General features: G+C 45.7%; 2 protein-coding genes across 3 annotated transcripts in view; both read left to right on the top strand.

Moving 5' to 3' along the window:
* Cdk6 (cyclin dependent kinase 6) overlaps window positions 1-17,778 on the top strand; it is a 206,320-nt gene extending 188,542 nt beyond the window's left edge. For both annotated transcript variants that reach the window (XM_076566237.1, XM_006991209.4), the window contains exons 6-8: window positions 2,062-2,112; window positions 6,331-6,466; window positions 7,791-17,778. In XM_076566237.1, coding sequence (XP_076422352.1) covers window positions 2,062-2,112; window positions 6,331-6,466; window positions 7,791-7,937 — 334 coding nt within the window. In that variant the 3' untranslated portion in view covers window positions 7,938-17,778. The remainder of the gene's footprint in view (window positions 1-2,061; window positions 2,113-6,330; window positions 6,467-7,790) is intronic.
* A 4,248-nt stretch (window positions 17,779-22,026) lies between these two features.
* The window catches only part of Fam133b (family with sequence similarity 133 member B), a 29,617-nt gene continuing 27,530 nt past the window's right edge, over window positions 22,027-24,113 (top strand). Inside the window, exon 1 of the mRNA XM_076565953.1 lies at window positions 22,027-22,098. Within this exon, the coding sequence (XP_076422068.1) occupies window positions 22,027-22,098 (72 nt within the window). The remainder of the gene's footprint in view (window positions 22,099-24,113) is intronic.

The raw sequence follows: 24,113 nt of genomic DNA on the forward strand, positions 1-24,113 counted from the left end.
CTCCCTCTTTTTTCACTCCTCCATCTCTTCTCTCTCCTCCCAGATTTCTCCTTCGATATAGTCTGCCTGCCAGCCCTGCCTATCCTTCCTCCTGCCTTGCTAGGGGCCGTTCAGTTCTTTATTAGATCTTCAGGTATTTTGCACAGGCACAGTAACACAGCTTCAGAGTTAAACAAAAGTAGCATACTCTAAAATAATATTCTACGACACCTCCTGTTTCAATTGGGTCTTGAGGGAGCAGGAAGGCAGCCATGCCATTTTAGAAAGCAGGAAGTGGGCCCTCGCCTGCTTGCCATCGGCTTCACTGAGAGGGGTCCATTTCTTCTTCCTATGACCCTTCTCTGGCTTATGAGTCTGTTCTAGTTGCCCGAATAGCCTAAGACACGCACCCCAGAGCAAGAGACGGGCTTAGGCCTTTGCGTAGGTGCTTTCTTCTCAATAGCTGGCTTGTCAAATACCAGGACTCTGAAGTGCCCCTTCCCAGAGTCCCCCACTGCTTCTCCCCAGCAGCTTTAGCTGCAGAGAACTGAGCTAAGAGAACATTAGTAATGAAAACAAATGTGTTTCGACATAACCGTGAGATGCGCAGTGCAGGCTTTGGGGCAAAGCAGACTTGGTTTGAACTTCAGGTCTGCAATTCTTTAGGTATTGGTTAAGTCACGTATCATTTGTTGATCCTGTCTCCTCGTCTACAATGGTGATGGTAATACTTCATTGCTCCTGGAGTTTTTGTGAAAATTAAATAATACCCCGTTTGGGGAACATTTGGAGATGTTCGAGGTACAACATTCACACGCTACAAAAGATCGCTGCTAAGAATCCATAATTTTGTGGGTTGTTGTTGTCTGTTTGATTTTGTTTTTTGAGTTTTATGGCACTTTTTCACTTTCTGCTTCGCTATTTCTGAAACTTGTCTAAGGGCTGGGAATTCAGCTGCCTCTGTAATGGAGTGCTCATTTTTACATGTTTGGCTCCGGATTTGTGGCCAGCAACACACACACACACACACACACACACACACACACACACATTTGATATCTAGTATAATAAGGAATGCAGTTCTTGACAAAAACCTATAAATATTTGAAATCGATTGATATTAATGGGGCCAGTAGTGGTGGTCTGCCACTAGAGAAGCTGAGGCAGCCGCGTGGTGAGTTGGAGGCTACCTTGAGTCCACATAATGAACTCCAGGCAAGAGTGGGCTTTGCAATAAGGCTCTGACTCAAAAATAAAAAATTAAAAGGGAAAGACAAAAATAGCTGTTTATGCCATTCACTGAGCAAGGAGTTGAAAAAGATTTATTTGTTACTACGGGTGTAAACAACAACAAATGTTTAGTAGCCGTGTGTCTGTTAGGAAAAGTATTAGGACAAGACTTATGGGGAAACCTAGAGACGTCCCCACCCTCAAAGGACTATTTGGTCTACTTGGGAAAACACCAGGAATGTCACAAAGGGAGCTTATTTCATTGCCAGTGAAATGGTTGCTGTAGATAAGGAAGGCTTTGAGTTCAGAAGGGGGCACAGTTGCCGCTGAAGCCCAGAGCTAAGATTTTTTGAACATGTGATGGTTAGCAACTATAATACTAAGAGAGAGGACAGGGGCATAGTTAAGAAAAGAGACCCAGCAGTGATGCACTACAGGACCCAGGACAGACAGGAGAGAGGCCCAGAAAGAAGTACCCGAGTGGCGTGTTGTGAAAGGCACTCTGAGGACAGCCTCAGGACTCCCATGTACCTTCAGTGGGAGGCTGGGACCAAGATGGGCTCCACCCTATGGCAAGTTAAACTGGACTTTAAGACCTGGCCCTGTAGACCATGGTACTTCGTTATTGGGATGGCATGAAACCGGGTGCATAGTCATAAAAGTCAACAGCCAACAGGAGGGTGTCTGTCGTAAGAGAAATGCATGGAAAGCCTCCCCTAACCAGAGAGAGACAGTCATCCTTCCTCCCACCGGTGAAGAAAATTTGGCTTTCGGCTGGACAGTGATAATGACAATGATTGGAACGTAACCTCAGGAAATGCCTGCTTTTAAGACCTGTCTTTCCTCTTTTAGGCCTCTTTTTCGAGGAAGTTCAGATGTGGATCAGCTGGGAAAAATCTTGGAGTAAGTAACAATTACAGTCTTCCGTCACATGAAGAGTTTGCAGTGACTTTCCTCTGATGTTCTTCTTTCTCTCTTCTCTCTCTTGCCTCAAGCTGCTGCTGCAGACAGTCTTACTAGTTGGTGTGGTGAGTGGGGACAGGGTAGGAGAGAGCCCCTCACAGGGCTGGTCATCCGCGTAGCCGCCGCGCTGCTCTGCTCTGTGAGCTTGTGTGCTTCCTGGGCCGGTCGTTGCTGCTTCTCCATGCTTGGCTGAGCTCTGAGCGCAAGCTCCATCGTGCAGATGTGTTGTCCGCTTGTGGTCACATCCAATTTGCCTCCCCTAAGAGACGGGACCCTTGATGGCTTAGGATTCCCAGCCTGTCCAGGGAGGCATCCTGTTCTCATTGAGAGTCCTTGACCATTCTTGTTGGTTTTTCATTGCATTCCCAAGCCAAGGACAAAAAATGCTCCTCTGTCACATTTTCTCTCAGAACACCAAAATAGGGAACGAGAGACCTAGGTTCTCATCTTAGACTGTGGCCGAGTAACTGTGTGAGTGAGAAGTCGTCACACGAAGCCCCCTACGGCCGGTGAGTTTACCGCACTATGCCCAGCTCAGGATTGCTACCTTCACCCTTTTTTCTTTAACTTGTGCACCCGAGGAATGGAACTGACTTGAGCTTCTCCGTGCCGCCTGTTCTCCAGCTCACTCGTTGCTTCCAGCCATTCGTTCCATTGCTCTGTGGTGATTTGCAAACTTCATTCGTACCTACATGTTTGTGCACGTGAGGAGGTGCATGCTTTCATGTTGCTAGAATGTAGCTGGGGCCTTTCTTCTCACAAGGCGTGCTGCCTGGCATCCTATTTGGAAATGTACTTTTGCCGAGCCCCACCCCAAGTTAGATAGGTTGGAAAGAGCTTCGGGGTCCTGGCTAAAAATCACCATCATCATTGGTTGGTGACATTTTTAGGAATCTCAAGTGACTTTCATGGAATTTTGAATCTATAAGACTTCCTCCTCCCCCTCCCCCTCAAAAAAAAATACAATGCCCCTACAGAATTATCTGTTTAAGCGTGATTGCTTCAAACCTGGAATTCACCCCAAAGCTGATAACTCGGTTCTTTGGTGAATTAGAAGCTGTTCCCAATGCTTTGAAGCTGAAAGAACATTTGTTGGCTTTGATTTGTGTGTTGCGAGGTAGTTTACTTTGTTATTGTTGTTTTGGTTTGGTCTGGTCCGGTCTGGTCTGGTCTTGTCTGGGGACTTCCCAGGTCCTGAGCACCCACCAGCACTGCATCTCCTGACAATCCTGTAAAATGGACGCATGCTCTGCCAAGTCCTTTTGTTCGCTGCCCTGCCTTTGCATGACAAGCTCCTGTTGCTCACTGCCGGACTCGTATTCTCCCTGGGATTGTGCAGTGTGTTCTGTGTGCATGTGATCTTCGAGAGGGACCCAGGAAAGTAGGCATGCCAGTTTTCCCTTATGGAAAGGAAAGGCTGTCTTGGTGGCATCTGCCTGCTGGGCCCTGGGGGTCGTCACCTGCTCCCCGTCCCTTGCCTACTCCTCCTGGGATTCCTGGCCACCCCCAGCGTGGTCTGCAGACCTGTAACACTGCATGTACTCTTCGACCACGGAGCCAGTGCAGTAGGCCAAAAGGGACATTTGGCTTGTCCCGTGGGAAAGCCTCCTCGACTTTTGGCCAAGGCCTGGCACTCCCACGTGGCTAGCAGAAAAGCAGCCGCAAAGCCTTGTATGTTTTGTGCCTTTAGATTACACTTCTTGGTTCCTGGCTTGGCTTCATCGGTCTGAATGGTCCTCTCCACAGAAAAGGGACAATGCTGCACCCTAGTGTCACTGATAAACTGCTCGAGGAATTACCTCTGCCCCATCCAGCACAGCCATTGATAGAGTCTGCACCCTGACAGGCTTCCCAGTGTAAATGTCAGCGATCACAGCTTCTGTTCAGCTGTCCAAACTGTGAAATATGATGCAGGCCTTTTCTAATGAACTTGTCACAATCTCATTATGCTCATTATGGGCCATGGCAGTCTTGATTGGACAGGAAGTTGATCTTTTCCCCCTAAGGAAAGTCCTGTATTCTCACACTCTTAATAAGGTAAGCTGTAGACAGATTCTGTTTTCAGAGACTGTCGAGTGCTTCAGAAGTGAGACATGGTGTGAGGCCACACATTAGCATTTTCTAAGAGCGGTAGCATCATTAAATAGAAGTAAAATACGAGATACGGAGTAGGGAGACCTGAGTGTGTGACTGCAGCAGGCATTCTCACCCTCGATCTGTCTTCTCGTCACTGAGGTGATACACCTGACCCAAGTGTCTCACGGGTTTATACAGTAGGGTGGGCTTTAAGTTTTATTTTTACATATGTATGTATGTAGGCATATATATCCACGCCTATATGTAGTTAATGTGTGTTTACTTATACAGATAGACATAGTGTTTCTCTGAAAGTGTTTGGCTCTGACTGCTGTATTCATAAGATTTCAAATCTACAGGTATGTTCAAAGCTGCTAATAATACTCAGGAGGCTTAAGACAGGAAGATTGTGAGTTTGAAGCCAGCCTGGACTGCACAGTAAAATATTACCTTTTCAAAAAATGGTGCCAATAAAGTAATTTAAATTCTAAGCATCGTTATAATCCATTTCCAGGTAGCTGATGATAATGTACAAAAGTCTTGATATAAAAGGGACAGAAGTTTCAAACTGTCTGTAACAAGTATTCTTTTCCTCCACCGCCATAGCCCATTCTATTCAAACACATCCCTGTGTTTCCTTTTGTAGTTATAACAATGTTTTTACCCTTTTGTTACTCACATTATAACCCTTGCTATTGAACACACTTGTATGCTGCACAAGTCATGATTTCGCTCATTGATCCCAGTATGTCCATGAGTCTGCCTTTATGTGGCTCTCTGCCAATGCCTGTAGGGGACAGTGTTAGTGTCTTGCCTCCATATCTGGTGGCATCTGCATGGATGGCAGGGAATCTGCTCTTCCCAGGGAGGTCTGTGATGTGGGAAGGGAACAGTGACAACGTCCTGTAGATCCTGTGACGTTTACCATCTGTCTTCTTGAAAGATGTCTATGGCCACACCTTCTGGTCCTATGCTGCAGAAAGTACAGAAGAGGACTTAATGCAAATAGTTTGGATCAGTATCTGCAACTGTATACCCTGTCTACTAAACCATGTTTTTGTTTTTCAGTTCAGAGTTAACTCAGAGTCTATGTACTGTCCAAATACACTTACCATAAACTACAAATAATAAATTTATGTATAACCTATACATAAACTAGAAATGATACTGCGTATGTATAAATTATGTGGAGCCACCAGCCTACCAATAATAAGTAACAAATGGATGTCGGCTGCACGTACTGTGTGCCAGGCACTGTAGTATGCAGCTTCAGTAAATTACCACCATCCCTCATACAACCATAAATTACACTGTCACATACGTAAAGACCCCAGAGCTCATGGCTGTCCTGTAATTTGTCCTCACTTGTCAGTTAAGGGCAGGTGCTGAATTTGAAGCCACATCTGCCTATTCCCAAAGCTCTTTTTATGGCTTGCTGTTCCCTCCACATTTCTGATCCCGGAATGGTTGTCAGGGGAAACCTAAATGACACCCCTTTAATTGACTCTTTCTCACTCCGGAATACCACTAAATAGTGCTTGCATAAGATGGGACCGACATACTTTTTAACCTTATTTTTGAGTCTAATTTACATAACTGTTTAGAAAATTACTCTTTAATTTAAAAACTTGGCCAAAGTAACGTGTTAATAAGCCATGCTGGGCAGGCATTGTGAAAGCCCGTCTTCACAAAGCTGTTGTATCAACACAGAGCAGAGCGTCATCGGGCGTAGAGGAGGACCCTGTATATCCAAGTGTCTGTCTTCAGAATAGCAGGCCCTGCCTCGTCACTACACCAGGACTGGCCCCTGGCTACACAGGTCCCATCCACACACCTCCCATTAGTGTCTGCTGCCAGGGACGCTGCTTATTCCTGCCAGAGAGCTTCACAGTGCCTGAGATTGTGCCATGTGCCTGCCCTGTACAGGGCAGGCGGCTCAGTGAGAACCCTTTCCACCATGAGGTGAGGTTCTCCCAGAGCTCCTGACCCCCCACGCCCTGTGGTGTTTGCCTGCTCTAGGATTTGGTGAGGAAGCCCTTCGCTTAACTGCCAATGTTCACATTCACTTCTGTTCATCTGTAGTGTGATTGGACTCCCAGGAGAAGATGACTGGCCCAGGGATGTTGCCCTTCCCAGGCAGGCTTTTCATTCCAAATCTGCCCAGCCCATTGAGAAGTTTGTGACAGATATTGATGAAGTAGGCAAAGACCTGCTTCTGGTAAGTTCCGGGATGTGGTTGGCCTGTGCCTGTTTAGACAAATAGCATCGTGTGCCACAACCGCACGGTATGAGAGGCTGTAGTCCTCCTGTGGATTTTTGTTTCCAACTGGTGGCTTTTGGTTCTGGAATGTCTTTTCTCCTCCAACTCTTTTTTTTTTTTTTTTTTTTTGGTTTTTTCGAGACAGGGTTTCTCTGTGTAGCTTTGCGCCTTTCCTGGAACTCACTTGGTAGACCAGGCTGGCCTCGAACTCACGGAGATCCGCCTGCCTCTGCCTCCCGAGTGCTGGGATTAAAGGTGTGCGCCACCACTGCCCGGCTCTCCTCCAACTCTTAACACAAAGTTTTGAATGAGTATTTGGATGCAGCGTTAGAAGACTCTGGATTCCTTGGGCACAGGCTTCTTGACAAGTAAACATGTTGACTTGTTTAAAGTTCCGTGAGACTTGAAGTGACTTGAGACTCACATCTATGCAGATGTTTTCCCCCAAAAGAACCAAGTAACAGTACTTCTAGTTATTGATGTATTTAATAAGCATTTAGTGTGCCATGCACATATAAAAAAATCCCACTGAAAATCAGATTCTGGGGCTGGAGAGATGTCTCGGTTCTTAAGAATATACACAGCTTTTGCAGAGGACTCAGGTTCAGTTCCCAGCACCCATGGCAGCTTGTAACTCCCAACTCCAGCATCGCTCTCTTTTGGCCTCCACAGGTACCTGCACCCATGTGCACATTCCCACACACAGACACAAATGCACACATGCTTCAAATGTGGGACTTTTTTAAAAAACACAATAAGTGCTTTTGTACGCTCAAACTCCTAATTATTGATGTTGTGTATACTGTGCTGCCCCTGGGAACTCGGAAGGCCCTTCCTTCTGGACTGTCCTTGTCGTCAGAGCCCTGTGAGTTAGAAGTCTGCTGTTAGCCTCCCGAGTGAAGAGCCCTTATTACCTGATTCAGACTGTGGGTCAAAACCTGCTCTTCTCTGTGTTACCCTGAAGGTCTAGGTCAGTTCATGGTCGAGGGTAACTTCAGTGACGGTAAGGATGTTCCTCCCAGCCTACCAACCCTTGAAAAAGGTGTGATTCTGTAAGGTGATTTTTAAGTCAGTTATTTGGCAATAAAATTAATTTTTTTTTAACAGAAGCAGTATTTATTGTTTGGGGTGCTTAGTTCATTCTCATACTGGTGACTTTCTCCCTAAAGCAGAACAGTTAGAGGTTTAGAGGCCACCTTTTCCAAGGCTTGCCCCGAGGTCCAATGTACAAGCACATTATTCACCTGGATATGTTTCTGATAAAATGTTTTCTTTATTGCAGAAATGCTTGACATTTAATCCAGCTAAAAGAATATCCGCCTATGGCGCCCTGAATCACCCATACTTCCAAGACCTGGAGAGGTACAAGGACAGCCTGCATACCCACCTGTCATCCACCCAGGGCACCTCGGAGCTGAACACAGCCTGAGGTTCCCCAGGGATGCCATGAGCTGGTCATCGAAGCGTGCTGGCAGCTGACGAGTGCCCTCAGCAAGCCTTGCGGAGCAGTTCAAGAGTGCTGGCTCTGGGCCTTCCAGCTGCCGGCTTCTGGATGGGTTCTGCTCCACCAAGGACACCACCTAGTTTACTGTTCAGAAATCAATGCAAGAGTAATTGCAGCTTTATGTTCGTTCACTTGTTTGTCTGTCTGTCTGTTTCAAGAGCCTGGAAAACTTCCAGAAGAAGAGAAGCTGCTGACCAATTGTGCTGCCGTTTCATTTTCTAGCCTTGAATGCTGCCAGTGTGGGATGGGTAATCCAGGCCCAGCTGAGTTATGATGTCATCTCTCGGCAGCTGCTGGGCCTGCTTTGGTACTTGTGAGTGTGTGTGAGAGAGAGATCCCTGATCTCGTCAAGTGTTACTTTTTGTAGACAACAAGAATAATAGAATTTTAAGGACTAAAGTGACTGATAGTAACAAGGGCTGTTCAATGAAGGTGACTCGGCAGTGTAGTCCTCTCAGTTAGAAAGGTGAGCCTACGTCCTCAGCGTTTCCTTTCTGTCCAAAAGCTTTTGCTAGCAGTAAACGATAAAGTTTTAGACACCACAAAAACGAGAGAGAAAAAGGGAGGAAAAACCCTAGTATCTTTTAAGAGACTTTTTCTAAGCATGCATTCTTCTATTTGCTCTTTGGAAAGCTGGATTTACTTGTCCTAAGTCATATATATAGTACAGTACTCAATTGTTTCTTTTGGGAAAGGCCTTATAAGCATTTCATTACTTGCAATAGGTTTAGGGAGTGTACCTCAAATACATTTTAAAGATAGAGATGGCCTGTATTTTCTGGTTTGAAATGTTGTTATTTCCTTTGCGTTTCTTGGTATTTTGTTCTTTGTTAGGGGATTGCTTCCTTCTCTGATTTGGAGATGGTTCTGACTAGAGACAGGACTGTCTTTTAGCTCTCCACACCTGCTACCCCACACTTGCACCGTGCACTTGCCATGGTCTGCCTGAGGTGTCTAGTGCCCACCTTCTCTGGTGCCAGCACGTCTGATATGTGTTGCCTAACGAGGCCAGATTACCCAGCTGCCCCCACACCACGCCTGCCTGCTCACTGTCTCTCACTGATGCTTTGCCAGTGACCTTGGTTATGGCTTACGGCTCCAGTTCTGCAATCGGAACAGGGTCCTCCTCCTTTTCTTAGAGTAGTCTTCCCGCCTGCTGTCATGAGGTCACTTGGGCAGTGTAGAGTACTGTTCTGTGTGTCACCAGTGTAGAGGTTGCTGTCAGCCAGTGGGCACTGGGTGTTTTACATTTCTAGAGAGTCCACTGAGGGGAGGAGGGTGGCTTTTCCGCCGTTTTAGAGGTAGCTGTTTACTTTCTAAGGTGATCTCTCTCTCCCTCCATCCGCAGGATGTCCTCTTCTCTGGCGCCTTGTGCTCAGCTCTGTTGTCTGCAGAGCCGGCCTGGCCTGGGCATCAGACACAGCTGTGCCTTGCTATTCCCTCTCAGTCCCTTCTACTCCGTGCCACCTTCGCCTTGTGCTCGAGTTTCATGCACTGGTGATCAGAAGGCGCAGACAGCAGCTTTGGGGGGTGTAGCTGTGTGGTCAGTCATGGTTCAGGTGCACGTGTATAGAAACTAGATCGTGTTTCAGCGTGGAACAGCGTAGAAAGAATGGCTGATGTTTCACACAGTAGGACAGGTCTCAGATGGTGTTTATATATTCTGAAGCCTTACTGAATTCTTTGTAGCTGAATAATACATGTTATTATCTTGAATAGAGAATAATTAGATGCCCTTCCTGAGAGCGTTGGGGGTTGGGAGTCATTCTTTTTTTTTTTTTTCTTTTTCCTTTTTTTTTTTTTTTTAGTACATTTATTACATTCTTCTGATTCAGTATCTTGAGAAACAGAATTTTTTTTTTCAAAAGCAAGATTTAAAAAAAAAAAAAGCTAGGCTGGGAGCATGTTCTGTGCCTCATCACTACAGCACTGGGGCCTGTTATCAGTGTATCAAAGCTTGAGCTAGGCTCAGAGCAGCAGACAAGGCCTGTCCTAGGTCTCACTGGGACAGTGAGTTCTGCCTTGCCTTTGAACAGGTTCAAAAGGCAGGTTTTTGCTGGGGCCTAGAAATCGAACATAAAACTCATTTGCCATGGCCTACTCCATTTTGGATTAGTATCCATGTGATAAAGTGAAAATAATTTTGAGAGCTTTTGGAAGAAAAAAAGACACACCCCCACCCCTCACCCCTCACCCATTAGCTTTGTTCAAGGAAAATACAGCTGTCTTAAACTGGAATCTATCTACTCTTCAGAATTTTTAACGAATAGAGTTCAGCTTCATTATTGTCATCCTTTTTGGGCTTATTTCTTAGTAGGTGTTTTGATTGTTCATTCTGGGTTTGGGGGGACATTGTTTTGGGGGGGTATTTTTTGTTCGTTTGTTTTTTGGTTTTGAGACAGGGTTTCTCTGTGTAGCTCCAGCTGTCCTGGGGACCAGGCTGCCCTCGAACTCACAAAGATCCACCTGCTTATGTCTCACGAGTGCTGGGACTAAGGCGTGCACCACCACTGCCCTGCTTTAAGAACTATTTTTAAATCACAAACATTTTAATATTAGAAACTTGTCATATTGTGCCAGGATGGTGCAGAAGGGGCATCCCACCTCTCTGGATTTCGCATCTCTGCCCCAGATCTTTGTTCATACAGCTGTTCTCTGGATATACGTCTCCCTGAGGCTCACACTTCTGAAACCCAGTCTCCATACAAGGAACCTTGCCATCCTGGCCCTTAGTAGCACATGGGAACATAAAGTAGAGTGAAGGCTGGGTGAATAGGGTTCCCCCTCTGTGGCGGATGGTGTCACGCACCCTTGTCCCTGAGAAGACCCTACTGCCCCAGCCTTCTGCTGAAACAGCTCTCAGTGAGGAGAAACAAGTTTGACATTGCAGGAGGAACAGTGCAGGAACATGCCCAATCGCCTCTCTTCGGGGTTTGGTTCCAGAGGCCGTGGCATTGCGGGACCCAGGGAGTTCTGTCAGCCTCTTCAGAAGCAAAAGGGGCGTTTTCCAAGCAGTCCCCATAAGCTCACACGCTGTCTTGTGGCGAGGAGTCCCAGCCGCCCACCCCATGTAGCAGCACAGTCCGTGAGCACCCAGTGGGCCGCAGCCTCCCACGCTGTCCCTCTTGGAAAGACGGGCGCTTGAGCAGCAGAGGAACTGTTTCATTAGCTTGGGACCATTTCTGCCCCCAGCTTCTCACGATTTTCCCTCAGAACCCACTCACTGAGTAGTAGATTTGAATTTAGCCTTAAGTGATTGACTTAAAACAGCTCAGAAGTCGCCACTTAAAACCTGTACCTCCACGTGATCATTTTTAATGAAAAATGAAAATGCTAGCATAACACAGCACTTCGCCTTAAATAGAAAGGGGTGCAGTTGCCTCTGGAATAGGATGCTAGCCAGCTTATTTGAGAAAGTCAAAAGGAGCAAACATTTTGAACTTTATGTCCTGAAATTGTTTTTTAAGTAACCGTAGCTGCTTCTCTGAAAAGCTGTGCCTACTAAGGTCAGTTATAGCCATTCTCGTTGTGGGCGTTAAATCATGTACACTTTCTAGAGAGAACCACACGCACATGCGCGCACACACACCAGGGTCTCTCTGTGTAGCCACGGCTGTCCTGGAACTCACTTTATAGATCAGACTGGCCTCGAACTCAAGTCGAGCTGCCTGCCCCTGCCTCCCGATTGCTGGGAGGAAAGGCGTGCACCACCACTGCCCCGGTCTGACTGTGTTTTAGGAGCACCTAGTGACTCACATCTCCTGAAAGCACATTTTTGTCGCACAGCTGGGTTCAGGAAAGAAGAGCATTCAATCCCGTGCCACCGTTCCTGCTCCCTGTCAGCCCCTGTTGATAGCCTGCACGAGAGAGAATGCATGCTTTACATCGCGACATGAGATAACGATGCTGTGTAATTTCAGAACCCCTAAAGATGACAAAGTAATGGGGAACAAACAACAGTATTCAAAGGGTATTTTCAGATTTACATACATTTTTGAATAATACACTTTTGCCTTTAAGTGTATTCCAGGAAACATTTTTGAAGTCATCCAGCACTTGTGGACTTGGTGTGTCAAAAAAAACACAAATTTTGTGGAGACACACAGAATCACTGGTATCATTTTTCTTCATTTCATAGGAAAAAAGCAGCCATCTGAAGCTATACTCACTATACATACATGCCTAAGAATATTCACTATAAAAAATGAAAATTAAGTGGCATTTACCTCCTAGGCAGCTGAAAACGGACAACCTATAAACCTTATCCAAAAATCCTTCATCATGTGCATCCTTAAGTCTAAGTCCATAGTTAGGGAGGTGTTCATACATTCATTCTCCACAATGGAAGAGCCTTATGCTACCAAAGCCTGATGCAAAGTGTGATTCCTGGAATGATTCGTAACAGTGGGGCCGCACATGCACGAGAAACACAGCACTTCCTCTCCTCCCAGCTTCCCAGGCTGGCCTGGTGCCTGCAGCCTCCTGCCTCTTCCAGGCTCCAGGATTGCACATCTCAAGCATATCTAATTTCCGTTGGCTTTTAGTTTTGTTGTTTTTTAAGGAAATAAGTGAAAACTATTCTTTTGCCCTACTGTCTTCTGAAAGAGATCCTTTTTTTTTTTCCCCCAAGACAAGATTTCTTTGTGTAGCTCTAGCTATCCTGGAACTTGCTCTGTAGACCAGGCTGGCCTTGAACTCACAGAGATCCGCCTGCCTCTGCCTCCCGAGTGCTGTGATTAAAGGCATGCGCCACCACTGTCCAGGTTCAATTTTTAACTGTTTTTCTCAGTTTGGTTTTTTTTAATTTTTCTAATGAAGTACCGAATTGCCTTTTTTGGACGTCTCTTCCAGGGTTTTCAGCAAGTTAAATCTAACTGACTGCTAGGATATCCGTGCCTCTGTGGTCTGGTTCTCTGGCGCCCAAGAAAATAGCCACCTGAGAATAAATTCTCCTCAGGTTTTTCCTCAAAAGTCTACAGAAAATACTATTACAGTAATTCCAAATTAAAATGGTGAGAATGGAAGGTAATTGGGAATTGGTTTGGTTTTGTCCGGGCAGAAGTTGGGGGGGGGGGGGGCGGAGGTTGTTGCTATATCCAGTATGTTCCACAAGGTGGCACTCTCAGAGAAAAATCTGACCGAGGCTAAAGAGGTGCTCTCAAGATATTACCCCAAACTGTTTCCCACGCATCTTTAACGGTCATCTAACACGTTTCTTCAGGTTATTAACAGTCTTCACAATATTGTGCAGCTTGTACATTTTGCTTTGCAGCTAGGTTCTGAGTGACTAAGTTATGCTTGAGAATGGCGCTTCAGAGGTGAAGGAATGCCTTTACAGTTACTGAGGGGACATTTCTGAGGCACCCAAAGTTACCTGCAGTTCTAGGACACCCAACTACTTCCACTTCCCTGAAGTCAACCCTCCTCTGTGAAGAGGGGCCCCAGGCAGGACTCCCACCTCCCTTGTCTGCTGCTTTCCGCCCTCTGTGGCCCTGTGACAGTGATTCATTTCTAAATTCAAGTGAACAAGAGAAGTAGCGTGTCAGTAATTTGAGTATAGCAAACCCTTTCTAAAGGCTGCAGTGCTAAAACCGACTGTCAATAACCAAGGAACTGGCAGGTTTTTGACCCGTGTAAACCACAAGTGAAAACATTTCAATTCTAATTCTTAAATTTTGGGTTTGTATATATGAACATAACAACTCAGGAAGGAATCTACGTAAGGCTTTGGGTTTTCCACTGTCAGAATCGGGTTTATGCTGCCTTGTGAATTCACATTTCTGCTCAGAGACCTATCTATCCCCCGGAGCCAGTGATGACAGTGCAGAGGGGATCAACAGACACGGTATTTCAGCTTCCGGCACACCACGGCAGAAAGCAGTTTGTCCCTTCTGAGTGTCACTGTCGCGCGCGCGCGCGCGCGCGCGCACACACACACACACACACACACACACACACACACACACACACACACGCCCCTGCTTGACTTCACTCCAGAGTGGCAGGCAGGCGGGCGAGCCTCAGTTATTTACACTGAATCAGAATACAGACCAGGCCCTGCCGAGGCCCTGAGAATATCCGGCTCTTTTCATCCCTCTGCTCTCACTGAGGCAGATTCCAGGTTAGGTCTCTCAGTGAAAGTCCAAGTTCCCCCAGGTCTGCTCTCTGCAATCGTTCTGAAGCCCACCAGGCAGAATCATGGGCCAGGGCAGCCGGGCCAGGGCGGCCGGGCCAGGCCCAGAGGTGGTTGTGGGAGAGCCAATGCCGTGTTGCCGCTCAGAACCTCTGTGATGCCCTCTTAGGAGCACGTGGCTGCCTCTGAGCATCAGTTTACTTGCTAGCTCGGGTGCAGAGACACGCTGGATGCTGCCTGCACCTCCGTTACCAGACGTCTCACACTCAAAGTTTGTGGGGTTTGTTTTGGTTTGGTTTTGGTTTGTTTTAGATGTATAATTACAGAAGAAATTTTTATTTTTCCTGCTACATACATGGTGGCAAAAAGTTACTCCTGGAAATGTTTCATTTTGAACAACTGTTTGCTACTTCATTTTGGCACAAGCATGTAATTTTTTAGTTTCCAATTTCTCTCTTTTCTTCTTTAATGAGCAAATTATCCCTTGAACAGAAAGGTTTTCCTGTTCACAAGAAGCTTTTGTGTGAATTGTTGGGTCACACAAATAATCAGCACCTTGAGACTGTCAAATGTAGGGGATTTTGTTCGTTTGTTTTTGTTTTGTTTTGTTTTCAGGAGACACATAGGCACACATTGGCTGCCAGGACTTATGTCTGGCCCTAATTGAGCACAAAGCCACAGAGTTCTGTACGTCCTAACTCAGGCAGGGGTTCACCACCTTCTGTTGATGAGCTGAGGCTGAGGGGCCCTCTCCCCCCACTTGATGTTTTCTTATCTTCCGGTCTATAAAATGCAGTAATATGTATTAGCCAGCAATATTTCTGTGGCCACCAACATCTCTGAGTTTGACCTTAAGTCTCTCTCTCTCTGAGTGATTAAAATAGATTCCATCATTTCTTGGCATTCCCCCACATCATGTATCTTTTCACTCTGGTCCTGTTTCTAACAGTGTATTCATGTATATTTCAGTTCTTACTTATCTTCATTATTTTCCTATGAACAGTAATAGATGTATTAGTACATGGAATTAATAGTGTACTAGGAACAGCACTTAGCAGATGGGGAATTTTTTATCAAGTTCCACATTACATAAATTATTTCTATTATTATTCATGTATATTATTTATTGCTAAACCGCACCAGTCCTGTGGAAGTGCGACAAAAGGCAGATGTTAGGGCTTGAATTCAATGCTCATTATCATGGTCTTGATGGAGCTAAGGAAACAAAATTACAGTGATACCCCAAATAAGCTGCATGTGTGTAACATGATTAAGATTTCAGTTGGTTAGGTGTAGTACTTTTGGTGTCTAGGTGTCTTGTTGTGTTAAAAGACGAAGGCACGGACTTGTAGCTGTTGCTTCTGGCAGATGGATATTTAGTGTAGTGTAAGAATAATTACAGCAAATACTAAGGTAGAGAAGCGGGTAGAGATTGCCTTAATTTAGGTGTCCAGCAAAGTGGATGCCAGGCAGAGCAGGCATCTGGGTGCTGCTTCCTGACTGGGTCTGTGAACAAAAACTTCTCAAAGCAATCTGGTGCCCTTGTAGGTGCCCGGTGCAGCGGTGGGAACAGGTGGTTCTGTGGAGAAGGGAACGGGGGGGGGGGGGGGTCCTGTAGAAACGGAACTGCCAGTTTATGCCTTGAGGCTTTCAGAACGTGTTTTCAGATTTCAGGCAACTTTGCTGTGGGATCGCATGTTATTTGAGATCTTAACAGCCAGAAATCCCTAACAACTCAAAAGCCTGCTGTGTTTCTGCTGTTTCTGGTCTGAGCTGAAGGTTAATGGGCAAGTGTTTGGTGTAGGTGAGCGGTGTGTGTCAGGGCTCAGTGCCACGTCCCCGCGTGAGTGCCTGTTAGCTGTAGGGACTGTTGCAGGGTTGTCCTTTCTAGATACGTAGAAGTGTGTTTTCACTATAAGGTGTGTTTTGTTTCTGGATTCCTATACAGATGAGTTAAAACTTGCTTCTAGGCCTTAGCGAAGCTGTTGTACACGGTAAGCTGCTTCTTGTGTGACTTATTCTTAGAATAGAAATGTGTAAAGGTAAAAAGAGCTTCATTTGGACATTGGACTCGTAGTTTTCTGGACTGAAGTCACAGTCCTAGAATTGTAGAGGTCTCACATATTAGATGCTAATCTAGGCTGTATAAGCCAGCCCCAGAAGTCCAGTGTCCCCCACACTGTACACCCCAGCCCTGCATCTCTCCCTCCCTTCCCAAGGTGCTCCTGCTACTACCCTGACCTGCTCCTTTGGCGCTCTCCACCTCCTTGGCCGAGTTTTGGGCATCAAGTATGTGATGAGAAATACTTTTCAGCACCAAGTGTGCTTGCCTAGGCCTGGCCACCACCCCCACTTTGCCTTTGGCTGGCCATAGTCATCAAGAGATAATACCCGATGCCAGGCCCAGAATGTACTCATGCTGTCAGCCTTACATGCCCCCAGCATGTTTGTGCATCCTGATCTTTAAACCCAGTCATCATTCAGTGTTCATTGTTGCCTGTGCTCCCAGGAGAAGAACATTCCAGGCTGCTGCTGTATGCTGTCCATCTGCAGGCTCTGCTTTCACTGTGTTTCTTCATACTTGAAACTCATTCTGCTGTTTGGATTTCACGGTGCAGACATCAGGGTGCACATTCCCTCAAGGTGCATAATTGCTCTTGTTCCGTTTGCTCATATCGCTACAGAACGCTCTGTTTTGGTGCTCTGGGTTCAACAGGTCAAAGAAGCGGTGTGGGAGCCTAGAACACAGTCTTAGAAGCACAGGGCAGGAGTCCTGGAGATGGCGTTGCTTCGGCTCTTCTCTGTGCCCACTAGGTGGGGTTACCAGGCCGGCCTGCCAGGTTCACCCAGGGACCTTTCTTTGAAGGGTCTGTGAACCAACCGTGTGCTGTATACTCAAGGGTGGGTGTGGCTCATCCTTTGTGGCAGCCCTACCTATCCAGGTAACTAGTCCTCAGAAAAATGACCCTGGGGAACACATAGCAAAGGAATGGACGGGCCAGTAGACCTGTGTCACTCTAGTGACACACACCCCCACTCCACACAGGAAGCCTCCTGAGGAAAAGCATAAAAGGATATCTCTAAGGCTGCCCTTCACAGCCCGAGCTGAAGGCTGTTGCTCCCTTCTTTGAAGCAGATGAAAATACTGGTCAGTTTACCTGAGCCCTTTCCACTGAGAAGAATGGGGAAGCAGAGGTGTGTGGTGTCATCCAAAGACCACAGCTTCTACCAAATCTCCCATCACTAGAAGTCCATTTTTAAAAGCAGCTTGGGGAAGGGGTGACTCCAGGCTTCCTGAGGGCATCTTAACCTGGGACTTCCCTGGAGAGGGGGGGCTACAGTATTCATTCTATGTCTGTGTTGGTAGGAGAGGAAATGGGCAGGAACTGAGGAGGGTTACAGATCAATACTCCTTCGGAAACTGGATTTCTACTGGGTGCTAGACTGCAAATTTAGGTATTTATTGTCAGGTAATTGAATTCATTGCTTTTCAAAACCATTGTTCAAAGGTCACTGTCCATTGGATTCACTTGTGTGCCAGCTGAATTGGTTGAAGCAAAACCAGAAAATGGTTTCTACGTTTGTCATACCTTTTGTATTTCTTACAATAAAAATGTTGTTAGCAATTAAAAACAGCCGTTTCAGACTCCTTCTTGAGAGATGGATTGCCCTCCCCCCTGTTTGCCTTTTTACTGAAATGAATTTATTTTCAGTGATATTATTACGTCATAGACATGTTAGCACAATGTTTTAAAGAGATTCCTTATCAATAATGTGTTTTAAATAGGAGCAGCTCACCGCGCTTACAACTCATTCAACAAATACCGAGTAGGCGACTACTTGAAGTGCTTCTTAGATAGAAAGAAATAAATAAGATGGCAGCAGTGCTTAAGAACTTGCAATTGGGAGTAGGGACTGTGAGAAAAGGTTTGTGTCACCAAACTGATCCTGTCTGTAGAGATGTGCAAGGGCTTCATAGAAATAAGGCTTGATACGCTGAGGGGAGGACTCGGGATGAGAGCACTTGCTGGGCGGGCAGGAGGCACCAGATTCAAATGCCCAGCCCCCATGTAGAAAAGCTGAGTGTGGCTGCTTGTGCCTGCGACCCCAGCGCTGGACGGCAGAGACAGGCGGAGCCTGAGAATTCCGTGGGACCCCTGCCTGAATTTACCAGGTGAGCTCAGGTTCAGTAAGAGAGGCTGCCTTGAAAGAACAAGCAGAGAGGAAGAAGTCCCATTGCCCTCCTCTGGCTTACACATGCGCACATGGATACACACCTGCACACCCATGTGCGTGAAACACACACACACACACACACACACACACACACACACACACAAATTAAGAAGTAAAGTTCACTGAGGGATGGGGTTCAATCAGTAAAGTGCCTGAAATGGAAGTATGAGGACTGAGTTTGGATCTCCAGCACCCACATAAAATCCAGGTGATGTCACCCAGTCTTGTAATTGTACTGCGGGGAGGACAAAGACAGCCACTGACCTAGAATTCAAAGACTAGCCCATCTGGTCAGTCGCTGAGCCAGGTGCGGTGAGAGACACTGGAGGAGATACAGTGGAAGACGTGGATGCTGACTTCCGCTCCCATATGCACATACGCTCAAGCAAAGAATTCTTGCAGAAATAGGCTGGTGAACGCTCGAAGAGCTATAGTTGCCAGTCACAGGGGAGGCGTACTCTGAATGTTTACAGGCCCCCAATGAAGGGGAAGGCAGAAGATGGCGGGAAGACCTGTGGCACAGCCTGGGGTTAGCATTACTATAGAAAAGCACAACCTGGTACGTGCGTGCCACACATGTAGCTATTCTGGATCCTTTCCTTCCAAGCTGTGCCCAAACATACGCTTCCATTATCTCTACCACACTCAAATTCCATCAAGATCCTTGTAACTTGTCACCGATTTTTACCCTTTGGAGTTCAGCCCAATTCCTGCTTACTTGTTTAACAAGGGAAAACCAACAGATGAGAAGGTCCCAGGAGGTCGCATTTATTATTTCAGTTCTCAGCTTCGATTTACCCATCATGAATATTGCAGAGTTTTAAAGTTAAATGCAACATACAGCCTAGACAAAGGCAAATCCTAATGGGAGCTTACAGGGAATTCTTCAGGTCTGCTAACTCAGAATTCATAAAATATTGCTATGTATTTCATACACGTCCTCTTGTCTCTGTTTTGGTCTTTAAAATTATGTGTGGCTAGAGTTGATTGCACAACCCCATAGTAGAACATGAATTGGTCTGGAATGCGAGTATGTAAAACCGAGTCAGGAGGTGAAGTCATAGTCAATACAAAGGAATTTGCTCAGTTTTGATTTACTGTATACTTATTAGAAGCAAATTAATAGACATAGCTGAGCTATTACACAATAAGGCAAAAGTGGACCAGAGCTGCTTATGCATAGTCCCTTCATTGTGGGTAATCGTGGATATGTTTAAATTAGACCTCAAGCATCACCTGGAAGCTCCCACATGACTTGCCTTTAGTATTTTTAGACCATAAATTGCACTTGAATTTTAAATTTATAAGGGAAATATTCCTGATGGATACTATAAAGCTGAGACTTAATCTTCATTAACATATTGAAATTTTGTGACTTATTACGAAGTTAGTCATAGTACATGCTCGGCATTTACAATGAGGTCTGATGAAACAACCATTTTCTTCAAAGCTGTGTACAAAGAGATCATTTCACTGTTACTGCTATATGCTCTTAAGACTGAATGCCATTAAGAAGTTGCTCCTGCCAGGCATGGTGGTGGACATCTTAAATTCCAGCTCTGTGGAGGCAGAGGCAAGCAGATGTCTGTGAGTTCAAGGCCAGCATGGTCTACATAGTTCAAAGCCAGTCATGGTTATACAATGAGACCCTGTCTCAAAAAATAAAAAGGTCCTTGGTGCTGGAGAGATAGCTCAACAATCAAGAGTACTTACTGCTCTTCCAGAGGACCCAAGTGCAGATCTCAGCACCCATGTCAGGCAGCTCCTACAGGCCTGTGATTCCAGGTCCAGTAGATCAGCCCCCTCTGCAGGCACCGAGATGTACATGGCATACAGACACAAAAATATTTCTTAAAAATTAAAAGGGGAGTCCTGGAGAGGTAGCCAGCAATTAAGGACACTTGCTGCTCTTGCCAAGTACCACAGCTTGGTTCCCAGCACCCATATGACCGCTCATAACCGTTCCAGGGGATCCATTGTCCTCTTGTGGCCCTAGCAGGAGTTTCACACGTGGTGCACTTACATTCAGCCAAAACACCCATACACATGAAATAGAAATCTTAAGAAGTTCATTACAAGCTGGGCGGTGGTGGCGCACACCTCTAATCCCAGCACTCGGGAGGCAGAGGATGGCAGATCTCTGTGAGTCTGAAGCCAGCCTGGTCTACATTGTTCCAGAACATCCAGGGCTACACAAAGAAACTCTATCTCAGTCTCGGAAAAACAAAAGGGGAGGGGGAGGGGGAGGAGGCGTCGGCAGTGCATTACACTGACTTCACAAGTCAGGCTAAGCACCACCATCCCATTCTCTGGAGAAGAACGAATGGGTCCCTGGAGGCCGGTTTGCTCCGTCAAAGCCATTCTGGACACACCGTTGACGCAAACCATCTCATTGGGTGGGGACCAAGACCATCTGTGGTGGTAGTCTCCTACACCCTACCTGTAAATTCCGGCTGCAGCTGGCCTATTTCTTCTCCTGTACAGAACACAGCAAATCTGTCTATAGACAGAAAAGGAAAGATAAAAATATCCTGATTCCTTCTAAGAGTTGCTTGGACTCCAAAACTACCTATATTGCTATGGTGAACTCGGCCTTTAGCTCTTGAATTGGCACCCCATGCGTACATGCTGAGTGAATATTATTGAAGGGATCAATGAGTATTCCCACCAAAATCCCTCTTTTAACTTTTCGATACTCATAGTTCCACAAGCTTAAACACAAGAGCTAAAGGGGAAAAAAACAGTTTCTCAAGCAACAAAGAGATTCTGGAAGCTTGACTACTAGGACCTAAGCATCTGCAGAATTCTTTTTATGTGAAAAGGACAACTGAGACTCAGAGTTATATGATTTGGGTTTTGGCAAAGATTTGCTATGTAGAACAGAAATTATTAGTAAATGGTACTTCATAAAATTTTAAAACTTTAGCAATTTGAAAGAAACTAAGAAAAAGGGAACCCACAAATCGGCAGCAAAATGAGCATATTCTGATAAACCATACATATTCAGAGCAGTAATTTAATTTTTTTAAAGGGTAGATTTCAAATGGCCTTTTATCACAGGAGATAAGATGAACACTATCTGCAGTGATGACCCACATTTCCTTAGACAAATGTAATTTTTTATTTTTTAATTAATATATTTATTTATTTGACAAATGTAATTTAAAATGAGCTTCACTACACAGCTAGAATATGAAATTTTGACAAATCCAAATGTTGGTACTTATGTGGAACAAAAACTCTCACCATTGATGATGGAAATGTCACGTGATACAGACATTTCCAAAGAGACCAGAAGCTAGAGATACACTTAAACTCAACCCAATAATATGACAGGGATTTACTAGAAAATGTAAACAGTGTCATCAACATTGTTCATATTGTTCAAGACAGCTGTACTCACAATGATTAAAGGCTGGAAACACATGAATGTCCATCAAAGGGGGAGTGGAAGCGCGTCTTGTCATTGGTGGAACACTGCCCTGCACTATCAGGAAGGCCCTACAAGGGCTCAGCCAGTGAAGGACTCACCACAGGAGTCTGACGGCTTAAGCCCACTCCCCAGAGAGCTCATGCCTGCGCCTACACTATATGCCTATAGTAGAGATGGTTTCTGTGTGCGTAACCCAGTCAGGGGCCGGGGACATGGCTCATTTGACAAAGCGCCTGCTCAGCAAGCGTGACGACTTGATGCCTACCCCCGACACCAAGTTAGAAGTCAGGCATGTTTGTGTATAACTCCAGGGCTGGAGGCGCGAGGCAGCGACAAGAGGATCCCAGTCAGCTCACTGGCCAGCCAGTCTAGCTGAATCTGTGAGTTCCAGGTTTAATGATAAGTCCTGTCTCAAAAATAATAATAGAGTCGGGCGGTGGTGGCGCTGGCCTTTAATCCCAGCACGTGGGAGGCAGAGCCAGGCAGATCTCTGTGAGTTCAAGGCCAGCCTGGGCTACAGAGCAAGAGCCAGGACAGGCCCCAAAACTACACAGAGAAACTCTGTCTCGAAACAACAACAACAAAACAATAATAATAATAATAATAATAATAATAATAATAATAATAACAATAACAATAATATGGTGGACAGCAATAGAGAAAACATCCAGTGTCAACTTCTGGCTTCTGCACATGCACACATACATACACACACAATGTATACAACACACAGACCCATGTATATGAAATTCTAGTAAAAGTAGAACTAAAGCAACAGAAAACAGATGAGAGGTTTTCGCAGACTAGGAGACTGGAAGGAAGCTACTATAAAGGCACAGGGGAGCATTTAGGGAGCTGGAAATCTATCGTTGCTTGATTGTGGCCATGCTGACATGCATATGTAGTTGTCAAAATCCAAACTACAACAAGCTTGAAAATGTTCTTATCTGTAAATCACAGCAATAACACTGACTCTTAATAGATTTAATGATGTCATGTTCAGTGCTAACAAAAGCCAACTTGGAATGTTTGACCAGTGACTTTCCGAGCTCATGAGTCACTTTGACAAGGATGGATCCGGAGGAAGATTACAGCAGAGCCCTGACCCATTGATGCAGCTGAAGCTCTCATGGGCATGGGGAATTTTCCTGTCTGACTCACTTTCTGATAGCTTTCTCTGCCTTTACCCACTAAAAGAACTCAACCTGGGCTTATGAAAAACAAACTAACTGAAGTGAATGAGTACTTGGTTTTCGGTGGCACACTTCTTTAAACATCTATCTTTTATAGATTTTGTACAGTAAGAAATAGGACTGCCGAAAGCACTTAGATGATCATGTTGACAGGCTACTGGTCGAACCCTGCATGGGTAAAATTGCATCTGGAAGTTACAAGTGTGGGTCTCCACAGAGAGTGGTCCAGAATAGAATCCATGAGAGATAAAAATTTCTCTGTCTACCTTCTTGACTCACTAATACTGTTATGAAGTACTCACCAGTAAGGGTTTGTGGAGAGTTTTCAGAAAACTTCTAGAACATATTCAAACACACACACACACACACACACACACACACACACACACACACACACACACGAGGGCTGGCGAGATGACTCAGCTGGTAAAGAGTTTGCAACTCAAGAATGAGGGCTAGAGTTCAATCCACAGAGCCCCCTTGGAAAAGCTGGGGTGGTGTGAGTGTTTGCGGGCCAGTGCTAGGAAAGGGGGGGGGACAGCAGATCTCTGGGGACAGCAGGCCACTCAACCCCACCTCAGCTCCAGGCCAATGAGAGATATTGTCTCAAAAAGCAAGGTGCATGGCTCCTGAGGCTGAACATGAGGTTGACCTCTGCCCTACACATTCGCAACCCACACATGTATGTGTGCGCACATGTACACACACACACACACACACACACACACACACACACACACACACACACACTGAACAATATGAATTGTCACCCTTACAGGTCAGCAATTGCTGGATATTTCATAACGCTGAACTGTCTGAGTAGGGTTTCTATTGCCATGATAAAACACCATTACCAAAAGTAAGTTGGGGAGGAAAGGGTTTATATGGCTTACATGTCCACATCACTATTCGTCAACAAAAGAAGTCAGGACAGGAACTCAAACATGCAGGAACCTGGAGGCAGGAGCTGATGCAGAGACCATGGAGGGGTGCTGCTTACTGACTTGTTCCCCATGGCTTGCTCAGCCTGCTTTGTTCTAGAACCCATGGCCACCAGACCAGGGATGGCACCCCCCACAAGGAACTGGGCCATTCCCCATTGATCA

The sequence above is a fragment of the Peromyscus maniculatus genome, chromosome 3 (genome assembly GCF_049852395.1).
Source record: "Peromyscus maniculatus bairdii isolate BWxNUB_F1_BW_parent chromosome 3, HU_Pman_BW_mat_3.1, whole genome shotgun sequence".
In the NCBI taxonomy this organism is placed as follows: Eukaryota; Metazoa; Chordata; class Mammalia; order Rodentia; family Cricetidae; genus Peromyscus; species Peromyscus maniculatus.